Raw genomic sequence first — 16,623 nt, forward strand, 5'->3', positions numbered from 1 at the left:
ATTATTTAGGGTCATCTGCACTCAGCCTTCCCCTGCTAAATTCTAACAATTTTTTGCATGCAATTATTCTGCTTGCATGCAAACTGACTTCAGCAGAAACTGCACTTCCTTGAGCTCTAAACATCACACATATAAGGACTGCTCCATTTCAAAGGCAGCAAACCCACACACTGCAATCAGTCACCAGAAAAGTCTCTGCTCTTGTAGTTTGAGTTATCTCAAAATTAATGCCATTTCTAGAATTTCATTTGACATTTATTTTTGAAGGAGCCTGCCCCCTGAAAAGACACCAGAAGTGCAGTTCCAAAGATCTGAGCAACACCAATTTATAGAAACAGCATAAGGTCAGTCTCAATTCTTCTGTCAAGTTCAATTATTGTACAACTAACAATAATATGACATCAGGTGAAAAGCTCACTAAGGATGACTAGCAAATGAAACAGTCTTCTTCCCAAGTAATTTTAGCAATGGGTCAGAACTGTGAGATTATTGAAAGCATTTCTTCTGAAGTAAGCATACGGTAATGATTAAAGCATTTTTTGAGCTTTTAAATAAATTGGGGCAACCCAATTCTAGCTATGGAAGGAATCCAATTTCCTGTCTTCTTTGGCAGAGGTTTTTTCTGCTTTAACAATCAGCCACTTGGCAAAAAAAGTAGTCATCTAATAGCCACAATACTGCTCTTCACAGTGGAATAGAGCACTTTTTCCTGTGAATATTATTTTTTGATACTCAGGCAGTAACAACCTTCCCAAGATCCATTTGCAGCATCCCACAAGCTTCTGTGACCATTACTATCCTTCAGAGATTCAACCTGGAATCTACAAAAAGGAAAGACAACTATCACATTTTGCACAAATTATGCTATTCCATGCACTCCTTTTGCTGGATGCCAATGGACCCTTCCCACCATCAGGCCCTGGCTGCTTCCACACTTCTCTCCCAAATGCAACCCCACAGTCCTTCCAGACAGAAACAGCTTGAGCCCATGTTTAGCATTCTAGCTAGTGGCTTGGGATCAGGACAGCTGACCTGAAGATACCTACTGAAGACCTACTGAAGATAAGTCAACTGCCTTCAACAATTAGCAGAAGTGGCATTAAGCAAACCTTTTACTACAAAACTCTTAGCTTGATTTAACTTGTTCTGTAGTGAAGACTTTTAGTGAAGACTAAACTTGTGCACACCAGTGAAGCCAATGAAAAAAAAGCAGTAAGAATTAATCTTAACACTGAACTGAAATCTAAAAGCTGTTCAATGTTTTTTAAGTTTGTCACATCAGGAGAGACCATGCTGGCAATTACAGGAACCACACTTTTTGAATTTTTTAAATTTTCTTGTCAAGACTAAACTCAACATCTAAAATAAAAGCAAAGTAAAGCAAAAAGTCAGAAATTGAGGGTTTTTTGACAATCTTACTTTAGAAAACTTCTTTGAATCAGGTGACAGAAAAGGTTCTCAGGCAAAACTATTTCATAAGGTCCCAGTATCCAAAAGCCTATCACAGCAAAACATTCTGTACCACCACCTCAGTGGGACTACTCATGACAGTGGGTAACAGGGCCAAGATGCAGTAGAGGATTCATATATGTAATACAGTTATCTAATAAAACTAATATGCCTGAATCAAACTTTCCTGCCACAGCAGGGCAGTCCAGTAAGACTGGAAGTGGAGAGTATTTTAACAATGTGTGACAAACAGGACTAGGGAACTGATTTCATTTGAGTAACTGTACTACAGAAGAGCAAGGGATAAGTGATATTAAACCAAATTTTTGTGAATCAATGTGTTAAAATAATTGTACCAGTACAGTTGAGAGAGAGCAGCAAGGTAGCATGAAAACAGAAAAACTGTAGCAGAGGGCAGAAACAGGCAGGCAGAGCACAGAAACATCCCACTAAGGGATGTGCTCCAACCTTCTCAAGAGGGTTCTAGTTCTCATAGCCTCTGTGAAAGCCCTGAAGACTTTCACTTCTGACAGTAAAATTACCAGAGCACACCTAAGAGCAGTGACAGTCCTCTTAGGTACAAATGGGTTTCAGTATGATCAGCTCTATTGACCAGATATGCTTGCTGATTAGTTCATTTACTCAAATTAGTTCATTGAAAGCTTCACTTCAGTTTCTATTGAAAGAGAATCGACAATCCTCAGCGAAAACAAATCAAGATAAAGGCAGAGGAAATTCTAGATAAAGGTTGTCCTACTTCACTTGGATGGTAAAGATTCATTGCACATACTCATCACCCTCTTCACCACAGGGAAATTACCTATTAAATCACAACAGTCAGAAAAAGGAGTATCACTGTGTTAGGAATGGGAAAATTTCCATGGAAATAGTTGAAGCTGAATCATCTGCTGAAACTGAAGAAAAATTACAACATCTGGATACTGAGAAAGGTCCCCGAAGACAAATCAAACTAAAATCTGTTGAAAATAAAAACAGCTGATCAGAAGCTTTAAAATTCATCAATTTCACTTGACACTCAGTTACAAACACCCAGGCCAAACTGAGTGGAAGTGAGAAAAATGAACTGGAAAGAGAGCCCAGACTTAACATAATAAGCCCAAAATATTTTCCCCGAAACCAGGGAGACAAGCCTTCGCAAGTTCACAATTGGCCAGCAGGGGTGAACTGAAACAAAAAACTTCAGCCGAGGGTGTGGAAATCTAGAGAAGAAACTTAAGACATCAGCTACTGCAAAAGCCAGCTGATGGGATCAGTCAGTACTTGGGGAGAACTGGACACCTGCTGCAGCACAGAGTGGAAAAACACTGCCAGAGATCGCAGCTAAGAGATGTCAGGAGAACTGCCTGCTCAGTGACCTCCAACACCTACACAATGTTTCTCTTCCCCATCACTCTGCATAACATCTAGAAGTCAGATGTTTGAGTGACAGCTTCCAGCATGGAAGTCTCCTAGCTGTGAAATCAGGGAATAGGATGGACAGCACTGAAATTAAGATCTCCCATGTACCTCATGTTAAGTATCATATAAATGAGGACAAGATGCTACAATTAAGTCAGAAGCAAGAACAGCAGTCATGGCTGAAGCACATCTTTAAGTGACCTCAGCCACGTGCAGGTATATAGTTTTCCCTGACCAAATAAGCTTCCTTTTAATTTTGATTATAAGATTATACCAGAACAGTTCTTCCAAGTCTGCACAGTACCAGTGACCTCCCCATGAACTCTGCAAATTAAGTATGAAACTATTAGATTCTGATTTCACTGGCATGTACAGATCTACACAGTGCTTACTACTTTCTCCTGTAGCTAGGGAATGCAGCACCAATTTGTAAAATCCTGATTAGGTGAAGTTAACATCTAGAATTTCAATATCTGAAGGAGTGCCAAACCTACATTTTTTAGTATTTGATAATTTAATAGATTTCAAGACTTGCTAATTTTACTGCATTTTTCCCCTGCGTGTAACAACAGCCCCACCCCTCAATCTCACTACTTTCGGGGTCAAAAAGGGATTTACTATGGAAAGGAGAAAACCTCTGAATGCCACTACATCCCTCTACCTGCTCCCTATGACCACGCTCAAAACACTACAGCTCCAGTTCACCCAGACAGCCACCAACACCAAGCCAGCACTGCCTGCACTCGCGGGCCCCAGCCACTCAAGTGTGCTGCTGAAGTGCAAGCCCAGTACAGCTCCTGCTGCTGCCTATCCTATTACTCTCCTAGAGGTAGTACTGGGGGACAACTTCCAGGAAAAAGTAGAGATCTTGTTACCACTGACTCATGGAATATCCATTCCAGAGCAGCACCGTTCTGTAGTGCATTACTGAAAAGAGTGCCAGTTTAGGACATGCTGATCCAAGTGAGTTCAACTTAAAGTGAGCAGAAACAAACTCAACACCAAATAAAATATCAGGTCATTTTTCATTATTTACTAACATATAGATAGGAAAATGGCTTTTCTTTTCTAAGTTTACCTAAGTTTCTCTTGAAAGTTCTCTATCTGTCATTGCATTTTTGCTTTGCTATAACTGACACTGCTACCTCCAGATCACAGTTGTTCCAGTTTAGGTTTCCAATCTGAGGAAAAGAATTGCACCCTGTTCATTTATGAAACAGTGCATAATTATTCAGTGTCTCATTGAGGGTTTCATTCACTATTTAATTCTCTCATTAGTATTCCCTGACCACGTTAAATACTTTTAGCACACATCAAAATAGAGAAACTCCATCACCTTTTAAATTTCAACCCATTTTTCTTTCTGGCTTTCAGCTGATCTACAGAGTTGTCCTCAAGTACTATTAGCCTGTGCATATCATATAGAAATTAACTTAATACCATAGTTCAACTATAGTAAAACTTCTTGCCCCTTCTGAAACATACTGAGAAGGAAACAACAGAAATAAGAAATACGCAGATAGAGAAGAGAGGATCTGAAGGAGTGCCATGATGTTGATCAAAGTACTGGAGAACTTAGCCTACGAGGAAAGACTGAAGGAAGTTAGGTCTCCTCCCTCAAGAACAGAAGGCTCAGGGGACCTTGTCACAGAATTCCCAGACCTTGAGCTACTGTAGGGCACCTATAAGGAGGACAGAGGTTCTCTGCTCTAAAGATGCCACATGAAGGGGCAGGTGTAAATTGCACTGGAAAACATCTCAACAAAAAATGGTTTTGCAATGAGAACAATCACTTCACCAGGACAATCTTCCCAAGGACACACCACTGGTGGTTTTCAAGAAGTGACTGGACAGAATGCTGGACAATCTCACCTAAGCTCACTTTCTCATTTGAATAGGTTGGATCCCATGATCTTTTGAAGCCCCTTCTGACCTGGGCTGCTCTGTGATCGGATGATTCTGAGCCTAAGAACAGCCCAATTGCATCCTGTAGCATGTTGCCTCAGAAAACACATCCCCTTTATCTGTGCCAGTTTTATTGCAGTACAATTATTTCAGCTTTCAGCACAATCTGAAAATTAGTTTCCTAATGGCAAACTCCACATGAGCTACAGTAGTTCTGTTAGTTTCTCATATCCTTATCACTCTCAGTTTCATGTAACTATTAGGGGAACTCATTAAAAATATGACCTCTTCCTGCAGTGCTTACACCGCCCTTTCCTGTCCGCTCTTTATCAAGTTTCCTATTTTACTCAGAACTACTTTCTAGCTTACAATAAAAGGTTTCAATCTTGCCAAACTTAATTTGACAGCTAGAAGTTATGGATGTACAGACCTACTGTAAAAAGTTACTTTTGTTAAAAAAATTAAACTAATTTAAACAAATTATGTTGCTGATGTATCAGCAAGTTCCATTTTCCCTATCTCAGCTCAAAAATAAAATTTTTATTCCCCACCAGCAAGGCCTGAAGCAATTCTCATACTTCGTTATACATTATATGGCCACTAAATAGCTCAAACACCAACAGACAAAACTGTAGACAAAGCTCCTGCCACCACAAGAAGCACCATTAGTGCACTGATCAGTGCTTGGACACCTCAGCTGAGGTTGCAGTAATTCAGGTCAGGAGGGCATATGTAATCAAGATTTGAATGATCTTCAAGAATAACGGAAGTAGTAAAACTTTCTAAACTTAATGTCTGAATATATTGACTGACCCTGCCTTCAGCTCTCTTCATAGACGGGCAGACATTAAAGACCTAAGACTACTGCAATTAAGCTGTTTAAATTTTCCTTCCAACAGCAAGACTGCAGGGTTGGTGTCTTTGACATAAACCACATAAATAGTAATTCATGTTTACCACCCTGTTAGCATATACGGACACTTCCCAACAAGTCTAAATATTTCCTCCTCTTAGCAAGGATCTCTCCGTAGTTTACACCCAGAAAATGGATTACAGAAAGAAGATAAACATTAGAAATATCAAGACCAGTTATACATACTAGATAAAATTAACATGCTTTGCATGCTTTAACGATGATGTGCCATACAACTAAATCTCTTGCATGGCATTTCTTCTGTCCCTAGAAAATAGATGCATTATTGACAACTTACAGATGGAAAACAAACTCCATTTCTAAAGGAACTGTCAGCCACTGACAGCTGACAACAAGCATCCCTACAGTGCAAAATTGCTAAAACTTGTTCTAATAGGGTCATATATTCTACAACGAGGACAGTATTACATACCTTGTGCAAGCATGTTAAACTCCAAGAACAGTGCTATGTGATAAAGCTCCATGGCTTCTTCTGCCCTAGTCATGTTTACTTTTCCTGCTACAAGAGCCTGAACTTCACTTAAACTGCCCACCGAAGGACTGGAGTGCAAAACGGAGAGGTCTACCACATCTGTATACATACAGTTCAAAATGACCTTAGCATATTTTTTTGGTATAATAGATTCATCCAATATAATTCTAGTTGGAGTCCGTAGAGTTCGGTCTGTGATTTCTTCACCAGTTCGTATCCTTCTCTGCAGCAAGTGACGGAAAAAGGGAGATCGTGACGAAATAATAGCTTTGTGAGCTCTGAGCTCTTCATCTAGACAGTTCTGACTTCCACCAAAAGTTTCAACCAAGTCAGAGTTGGATGAAAAGCTAAGAACCACATCGTAGTAGCACATATAATCAAACAGGGCGCGCATATCAACATCTAAGGAATTTGGTGTTCCAAATTCTTCACTAAGCTGCACAAGAATATCAACATTTTGGAATCTCGAATCCTCCATTCCAAACTCGCCCGTATAAAGGTAGTGTAACAAAGCAGAAAACATAGGCATGTCTATGCCAGCTGTGTTAATATCCATTATTATTTCAGCCCCATACTCTGGAGAGGAAGAAAGCAGTGTCTTAAAAAATGGACATCTTGCTGCCAATATCGCACGATGCACAGGAAAACAAGTTTCTTGAAATATTAAGTCTACATCGGTACAATATTTGTATTGATAAAGTTCAGCCATGTCTTTTTGTAGCGTCCTGGCTTCTGGTCTTGCCAAATTAGCTTGTAGATAAAGTTCCTTTAAGGCTGATGTTCCTTCGTATTCTTCTACTAACGCATTAACATCTCTGACATCCCAGCCTGAGAGGAGCTCGCGCATCTGCTTGGCATGGTCAGCAGATCGGCTCGATTTCCGACGCTTAATGAATTTCTTTTTGAGGGTGGCAAGGCCAGAGGTTTTCTTTTTCTTGTCTTGAGGTTTTTCGTGGCCATGGTCAAGGCTATACAGCTTTGATTCACAGCCAAAACCTTGATGAGAGTAGGATGATGTTCCTAAAGGCAAAAAGAAAAATTGAACATATTTATTCTTTAAATTTAAAAGGAAGGTCCATAACACTTAACTACTCCATCAATGATTCTGCAAGTTATACAGTTCTTCCTTCTCCTCACATCAAATAATTTAACAACTGAAAACCTGACTGAAGCCTTTTCTGGCCATTAAGAACAAAGCCTTTTACTTGCATCTACAAAGTTTGTAGTTTGCTGGGTTTCAGGGTGTTTTAGTTTGGTTTTTAAATTTTTTTGCTTGGTTGGGTTTTCTAAAAAATATATTCAATTTTAAGAACCAAGCAGCGCCAGTTGATGTAGCTCTATAGCATATGGTACACTTATCTAAGCAGAAAGAGAATACTGCAGTTGTAACATCAGAAGTGCAATTGTATTAACTTTTTCTAAGCTTAATATCTCAGTGAAATACTCACAATCCCCCCCTTCAAAGTGTTTTCAAATTCTGTTCTAGCATTAAATGTCACTAAAACAATAGACACATACCTGGTATCAGATATCTAGAGCCACAACAAAAAAAGAGAACACAGTACCAAAACACTCAGGGATTATTTTCAGAGATAATTCAGCAAGAAAAGCAAAAATCCTGTCATGCAATAATCAAGTAATACCAAAGTTAAATACATAAAATGGGCTCCCTTCTGCAGAACTAGAAATACTCATTTGTGCATAAACACCCATCAAAAACAATATGGAGAATGGAAGTTTTACTGTATTATTGAAGATTTCCTTTGAACAGAGCATTATACAATTAAAGTATACATATAAATTATTTCTTCTCAAAAATAATTTATTGGGAAATTCGATTAGGAACTGATACTGATAGCAGTTCAGTGAGGAAAAAAGGAATTAGAATCTGCATTTCAACAAGTAATCGAAAACCAAAGTAGTGTTTAAAAACACACACCAAAAAAAAGGAGTTAAAAAACCATAGCTTTAAGGTGAGAGTCATGCTTCTGTTTAAGGGTTATTTTCTAATTTAAGTTTATTTACAGAGCTTTCACTCTAAGCCAGATGGTGAAGAACCTCAGACATGACAAGAAAAGAGAAAAGGAACTACACAAACCAAACTCTCACTTCTGGACTAAAGAAGAATGAGAAGAAAATATGAAAATATTTGCAAATGCTACACAAATCAATAACAATCGCAGGTTCATCTGAAACAGTATTTGTCTGTTTTCTGTCAGGAATAGTTCATGTTTCTGTTACTTATGCAGCTTCACTACTTGTTGCCTTTTTTTTAATCTTTCAAAGCCCATCCTAGAACCAGAGGTTTTGGGGCCTTTTACAAAGTGTTCTATCACTGCAATCTCACAGCTCCACCTATAACAGGCAGATTCACTGTGATGCTGTTTTGTGATGCTGTTTTGACAGTGATGTTATGGCCAACCCTGACAAAACACAGGGCATTTAGTTACCATGTAATTTCAACTATTTCTTGAACTTTGAAAGACACAGGAGTAATTCAAAGCTGCATTTGAGACGAAGGGCAGCTGTAGCAACCTAACAGTTTGTAAACTGTTTTATTGTTTAAGCCTCAATAACTAAGTAAACTTACACAGTGGCTTTTATGTCAAGCTAATTAAAACTCCCACAAACTATGCAATGCAGTGGTTTTATGATTCTTCTATTAGTAACAACTTTAAGAAAGAACTGTTTTATTTGAGGAAAGACATCTAAGCATTTTATCCAAGTTTAAAATTTGCTTGATCAGGCAACATGTTATTAATAATACTGAAATTTCAAGAAGTGAAAAGAATATCAATTTAAACAGAAATCACAGGAGTAACTCAAGACAACTTCAACAAAGAGGTTGTGCTGCAAAATCCACCATAAAAATTCCTTCCACATGTTATACTAGATATGACAATGGAAAAGTAGAGCTTCAGCCTCCTGCTGATAGAGACAAGCGTAGAATTTCTCCTTCATTTAAAGAGGTACATTTCACAATAGAAGTATAACTACACTTTGGTCACTCTATAATGACAGATTCCCTTTCCAGAGAACATGCCAGCTCATTTCTATTTGAAGTACATTGGATTCTAATGGCAAATTTGAGTGCAGAACATTCTCTAACATTCCACTAGAGAAAAACTAGGACACAGTAAGTCTCAATTTCCTTCTTCCCTAAAGGCTGCTGTGAAGTATTACTTGCACATGAATCACCACAAAATACTAAAACGCCATTCAAACCTTTGTGTACCCTGAGCTACTTACAAGATTTAACTTTGGATGTACTGCAAACAGTGCTATTAACCCTTACAAACTAATGAAGCTCTGCTACAAAAGCACCACCACACAACTGCTTTTTGTAAGAAACAGAGATGCACCATCATAGCCTCTATGGGTTCACAACAGCTAGTGGCTCCATATCCCTCAAAGAAAGAATCTGGAAGAGAATGTTTTTGGGCTGCCTGTATTCCTTCATAAGGTAGCAGCAATAAAAGTAGGAAAAAAATTAATTATTCCTCAGCACTTTACTGAAAGGTACCAATCTATTAAATGCTGTTCAAAAGCAATTGCTACTTCAAGCCCCTAGACATACCCAGCTTGGGACAGACAAATATTTATTGAACCAGATGACTGCCAAGGGGAGATGCTTGGGAACTTGACAATGAAAAATGGGATCTGTTTAGTCCTTTGCATGCCCACACATTTTAATATCTAATTATAGAGCTTTATATAAAAAAAAGCAAACATCTTGAACAGATGTACCACCCTAGGAAATGGTGTGAAATCCTCCTCCTGACTGCTGCAGACAAAACAGCAAGATGACTAATTAAGCTTTTGCTAAAACAAAAGTATCATTTTCCAGTCAGTGCACTACACTACTTTTACTGATTTATCTCCTCTTCATAAACTATAAGCAAACTAGGATGAAGTCAACTAACAGTGGGAGCTCACAATATGAAACTACTGTGCTTTGCCATATCAGTTCTCAGACTTCAGCACTCATCCTACACTTAGCATGAAACATGGTGCAGTGCTTTAATGGCAAAGTAGCATGTCTAAAACAAACCCACAGGCCTAAATCCAGTTTCCAGTTCCAGACAACTAAAACATATTATGCAGTTATTTTAACTCTATCCCCCAGTTCTGCTTCAGTAAATAGTTATGATGCCTTCTACATAAAAAACCCCACAATACAATAAAAACAGACACAAACCCCGCAACAAACAAAAAAACCCCTGCAACACCTAAACCCTAAACAAGTAAAAGCTGATGTAACATTAAAACATTACTATTACTACTACTACTACTATTATTATTATTATTATTATTATTATTATTATTATTATTATTATTATTATTATTGCAAGTGATGAAAACCTCAGCTATCAATTTTAGGATATACCTATTTTCTACTTGACAGATACAAAAACCAATCATGTAAACAAAAATCAAATCACAAAGAGCCAAATGCCATGAAATGAGAAGAAGAGATGTACCCATGTGATGTAGATAGCATACTCATGGAACCCCATAATATCAGGATATTTACAGCAAGAATTTTACCCAGAAGGCTCATCTGCTTTCCCTAAGATGAGACAAGCACATGCTTTTAGGCCTTCCTCAAAAAGAGTCTCAGCCACAATCTCCCATAGGTAATGGGGGTCAGTAAATTTCTTTTGACATACTATATAATGGGTTTCTATTTTGAGTCTAATAATGAAGAGCATCAACTAAACCTTCCACATATAGAAAGTTTATTGGGAATTTAATGTAGCCTTTGGAAATCTCCTCAAATCTGCTCAAAACGTGTTTCAGCCTGCAAATCTGCCTGCTTCAAAGCCTCTAAGGGTTTCTCTTCACACAATATAGAAGCAGATTAAAAAACACCAAGACATGTAAGAAAAGCATTTTAGCCACATTTTAGAAAGCACATAGGCAGACTGGAGAAAATCTTTTACTAGTTAGGTATGATACACTGAAAATACATAAACCCTTGAGGAGAACTTTACAGCATGAATATCCATGATGTTAGGACTAAAAGTTCTTCCTTGACATGCTGTGACAGCACACACATCCTTAAATGTAACAGTTTGTGATCTGTCCTCAAATGAAACCTCAGAGCTAGAAATGCTATGAAAGCTGAGAAAAAAGAGAAAATTTACAAAGTGAGTCAATATTTCCTCTGCTAAGGATATCACTCTGCTTTCAATGGTGATTAAAAAGAGAAGTAACACTGAATATCAATAACTACTTATGCAGTGTTGCAAGCTGAAGCATAAAGGAGAAAAGCATTTATAAACTATTGATGTTATTTACTGCTAAGATCATTCTTCAGGGCTTTCAGGGTTGCTTTTTTTTAAGGAATATTTATCTTCTCAGAGAATGCCTTCTTTCAGATTCATAACATAGCTGTTTATTATTTATAGTGTGACAGTACTTAGATCTACACTGAGGTCTCTTTGTACTAGACTGAAAAACACATAAAGGTAATGCCTGCCCCAGTTACAACTAGGATGAGAAAATACTTTCTTAAGGGCCCTTCAACACGTCTCCAGCTAAGCAAGGTCTTGGCTTGTAAATAACACTGTTAGGACAGTAAGCACCCCCTTCCCCATTCACAGAAACAAGAAAAGGAAGAGAAGCCTGTTTGTTACTTTAACAGGTTTATTACCAGAGATATCCCTTCTAGCAGTAAGGAGGTAATTCACTTGGACACAACATCAATATTACAATGAATACTGATGATCAAGGGTTTTACATGCTCTGACACAGTTTGACAGAAATTCTGAGGAAAGAGTAGAAAACAGTATGAGTATTAACAGAAAGCGACTACTCTCGAACCAGGAAAACCAGCATGCAAGGCTTAATGATAAAAAAACTGCACTTATTTTATTTAAATAATCTGGCAACTGTTTACTGGCAAAAGGCAGATCAACTCATTGCATACAGAGGCCAAACAGATGGACAGTACCAAATTTCATGCACGATTGAGCTTGAATGGATTCAAACTGGTGACCTAGAAAATAGCAGCTCTCCATAACATTTCTGCAAGCAAATCAAATCCAATGCATTCACAATCCACCAAGTCATTTATGTAAGTGACAAGATAACTGAAAAGAGTTACCTATGAATGTCTGTTGTGCCTGTGAATTTCCCCCTACCCTTGGGGAACACGAGTGAGGGTAGTTTGATGCATTAGCACCCATTTTCTTCAGTCACTCAGGCATTCCGCCTGCTGGCTCTTCAATGTATAATCCCATAATCCTTTAGAAATCTTCAATCCCAGGTCCAGCGTTCTGTTCCTCCATTTCTGAAGAACAAAAACACCAACAAGGTAACTTCATTATTTGCCACTAAATGTTACATGATTTAGATAAAATAAACTCAGCTTCCAGCACACAGTATTTTCATAAAATAAAACCTCAAACACTTTCAAGATACCCTTTTATTTTAATGATTAAACCAAGATCAGAAATACTTTTTTTTTTCCCAACATAACCTGTAATTTTCCAAACCATTCACAAATCATATGATAAATTGCAACATGGAACAGGATGGCTATCAAACTTTTAGCCAAGAAATTTTCAAGGAAAACTTGTTCTAGACTAGGTATTCTCCTTTGACTATACCAAGAAAGACTTTCCATACATGTTTATACCTATTTTCCCATAGTTAAAAAATCCCAAACTGAATTATACTGATTGAGAAAGCTAAATAAGCCAGTTCTGTTGGAGATTATACCATCATCACTTATTTCAGCTGCATTTTATTCATTACATTTACATAGTTCTCATTCACTACTGCTTTTCAATTCAAAATTGAGAAGACCTAGAAGTACATTTAAAATAGTAAAAATAAGGCATTTAAGGATTCATTAAATGTTTTTTTGGTATTTGAAAAACATCTTAGAAATTAGTTCTGAGGTGATTTGAACAAGAATTCATTGCTAACATACAAGAAGGTAATTTTAATTTATTCCAATATTAGCAGTGTTAAAATATTAATGTTGAAAAATCAGTTTACCACATGAAGAACCACTGTCAACTGAAAGCTTGTGCCCCCTTACAAAATACAAACTTGAAGATAAAGAGTAATAGAAAGGTAAAGTCTATGCTAAGACTCTTTTAGATTCCCTTGAATATTGTGAACATATACGGATTTGCTATGCTTCTGAATTTTTTTCCTTTCTTGGTAGTCTCTGCCATGTTAAATTGGCCAAGAAAGTGACATACAAGTGCCCATTTCAAAGTGCAGATCCTAGGGAGCAGCAAGTGAGAGACAGGCCAGGAAGAAAAAGGTGGCAAATTGCTGTAGGCACAGAGGTGAGGGGAACAAGTGCTCCAGGATTTGAGGGCTGGGTACATGAGGAGGAAGAGTAGGGAAGGGTTTGAAAGCCATGTCTGTAAAGCCAGGTTATCAGGCAGAATTGCTGCTCTGGCCTGTGCATATCCCAGGGTGGCCTCACACAGCTGCAGCCTGCTGAGCACCTGTGGAATTCTTCTAGGGCAGGAGACACAACCATGAAACCACCACAGCAGCTTTCAGCCAACCTACAGGCTTGTAAATGAGCAAAGGGAGCTCCCATGCCTGCCCTCCCCAGCCAGACAGCCAGGTCATCTCAACTGCATACAATCTTGAACTTGTCTCCATGCAGATTCAGCTTGCTACACATCAGGAAACAAAGATAAAATACCCTCCTACATGAACAGAAGCCTACTCAGGATGAAGACAGAACCAGAGCACACACTAAACAGGCAACATCACACCAGCAAATACCAGTAAATCTCAGCAAACACAAGGTGCTGGATTAGTTCAGTGTTAGCCATTGCATACACTCATCTTCTCCCTTGTGCAGAAATAAGCTATCCAAAGATTGCTGAATCCATATGGTGTGGATCTCTACTTCATTTCTGAAAAACTTCACTGACTTAACAAAAAACACTTAGAAAATAAATTCATCAAAACAGTGAAACTCCAAGTGATTTCTATACGCACCAAGAATATGTTGCTTAAATGTGGCATAAATTTCTAGATGGAATTAGTTACACCCAGGACAAACTTTGTGAAGGTAAAAGACACCTTTCAGTTTAAATGCTAACTTGCTCACAGGTAAAGACTAGCAACCTGAGCAGATATCCCAACAATTTCTCTTTTCTCACCTAAAACTGGACTTGATTCATTTGGATGTGAGTCCTGAAACAATGCCATTGCTGTTCCACTTTCCTGCATTCAGCTGTGGTGTGATAACTTGTCTATTAGATATCTACTAATAGTTTTCAGTTCTTCCTGACATAGGAAAGAGCCCAGGAGCTAAGTAAAAGAGAGAAGAAAAAAGAAGTGTCAGGCTTTTCTTTTTTTTAATAAGTAAGCACTCAATATTCAGAACCAAGTCCCAGGTTCACTAAATTTAGAATACATAACTTCCATGCACTGCTAAGTCATGTGTGTGCGGCCTGATTTCTTAACAGTATTTTGTATCTTGAATTCAAACATTTTTTAGTTCATAAAGTGTATTGGGGCCCTGTGGCTCAAAACCAATCATAGCTTTAGTTCCACTACTGTCCTTAACCTCATGTATCAACTGAAAGCACATTTATTTTTTAATACAGCACTAAGTTTTACAAGATAATATTGTATAACCCATCTTGCATTTCCCAAAAAAATTAGCTAGCACCAGTGATGAACTCTGCCGTGAAGGAAGCCCTGCCTTCCTCTCTTCATTCTCATAACCACTTTTGTAAACCAGATAAACTGACCCACATTAGAGGTCAACCTAAACAAGAAGTAGAAACAGTATCAGTCACCCAATTTGTCTGTTAGGGCATCACTTGAATACTTGCACCACTGCATCTTTTGACAGCAAAGTGGACTTGAACTTCTCATGGATTTAGATGCTTTTTTTGGTTTGGTTTGTTTTGCTATTGACCACTTCAGCCTCTGTACTAAACACAACGTCCCTGAACAGCAGTTAGTCTAGCATATAACTAGCTGAGTCTAGTCAATACAACTCAGCTACTACAAGAATGCAGCTTCTCCACAGTGAAAGGCACTTGTAAAAGGAGAGGAAAAGCTCCAAACCACAAACAATTAGATCTTTAGCTTCAAAAGGAAAGATAGATTTTGTCTTTTCTTGCAGAAGTTATCCCGCATACCAAAAGTTCCCTTATTTCAGCTTATCTGAAGAATTTTTAAATTGTATGTTAACCTCAGAATACTCCCAAGGAATTTTGTCTTAAAAAACACCATTAGGTGAGCTTTTTCTTTACTTTTTATTAAAAACCTGCGTGCATCCCCATAAGCATTACCACAATGAAACGAAATTCAACATCTGCTGACCAACTGAAGCAGTTTGAGAGCAGTGACGCACGTACAGATGTGTTATGAACGTACACATACACAGGAAAAGAGTTAAACTATGTCAAAGCTTGTTTAAAAAAGCCTGTACTGCAGAAAAAGTATATGGAGTGTGTTATGTGAAATGAGGAAGTTAATAGAAACCAAAATAACCAATCCAAATCCTACAAAACAGCACAAAGTGACTTTCAGATTATACTGATACTCTGAATAAAATTTAAAATAAGCACAAGTCTGCTTAAAGGTTTCAGCCTGAAATAAGTTTTTCAGTCTTTTCAATATTTGTCACACTGAACCTAAAAAGCTAGATGACATGCATCTGAGGTATCTGGGCTGACAGCCAGGTATTCCTGGACTGGGAATTTTGATTTAGCAAAAAGTCTCTGTACAGAATGGACTTTGGGTAACAGTGACACTTTGTTGATATCATCACTCAATACAAATGTTTCATAAAATTTCCTGTAAATTGCTGGGATCCAATTATATAAAGGGCAAAGTCGAGAGTACTACAACTGGTTTTACAACCATTTCATTTTTCCCCCATAAAATTTTAAGACCTTTGTATTTCTTTTGGAGTTGCTGCCACAGGATTATGCAAGAGCATAATATTAAAACCAAAGTAGGAAATTATATCAAGTACATGCACATACCTGTACCAACACGATATTTCAGGTTTTCATTTTCCTAACATGTTTTAAATTTACTATGAGAAAATGACAACCCAGGCATCATAAGAATAACTTATTCATGTTTGCTTAGATTCTTACCCAGACCAAAAATGCTATGCTATTTTGCCCCAACAGCTCATTTCAAGCAACAAGCACAACTTTACTGCAAGACGAGATGACAAGATGCAGCAATAAAAAGCACCAACCCCAGTAAGGAAACACATCAACTAAATTTCATCAAGGTTAAACTTATTCCCATAGAAGTTAGGCAGATCAACTGAAACAGCAAGAACTTGTTGGAATGGACCATTGCTATCATGCCCAAAGTACATCCCACCAGCCTGCCTTAACATCGTGAACCTGCCTCCAGCAGAACAGTGGTGACCAACAGAGAGCCCTGAGCCATCACAAAGTGATTCAGGATCAATCCCATGCTC

At 38.0% G+C, this 16,623-nt stretch overlaps 1 protein-coding gene across 3 annotated transcripts in view; it reads right to left on the reverse strand.

Moving 5' to 3' along the window:
- Positions 1 to 16,623, reverse strand: part of BTBD7 (BTB domain containing 7) — a 51,612-nt gene that overhangs the window by 20,414 nt on the left and 14,575 nt on the right. For all 3 annotated transcript variants that reach the window (XM_030240133.2, XM_030240135.2, XM_050975827.1), the window contains 2 exons: positions 12,289 to 12,474; positions 6,120 to 7,199 (listed from right to left, as the gene is read on the reverse strand). In XM_030240133.2, coding sequence (XP_030095993.1) covers positions 6,120 to 7,199; positions 12,289 to 12,370 — 1,162 coding nt within the window. In that variant the 5' untranslated portion in view covers positions 12,371 to 12,474. The remainder of the gene's footprint in view (positions 1 to 6,119; positions 7,200 to 12,288; positions 12,475 to 16,623) is intronic.

Source organism: Serinus canaria, chromosome 5, assembly GCF_022539315.1.
Source record: "Serinus canaria isolate serCan28SL12 chromosome 5, serCan2020, whole genome shotgun sequence".
Lineage (NCBI taxonomy): Eukaryota > Metazoa > Chordata > Aves > Passeriformes > Fringillidae > Serinus > Serinus canaria.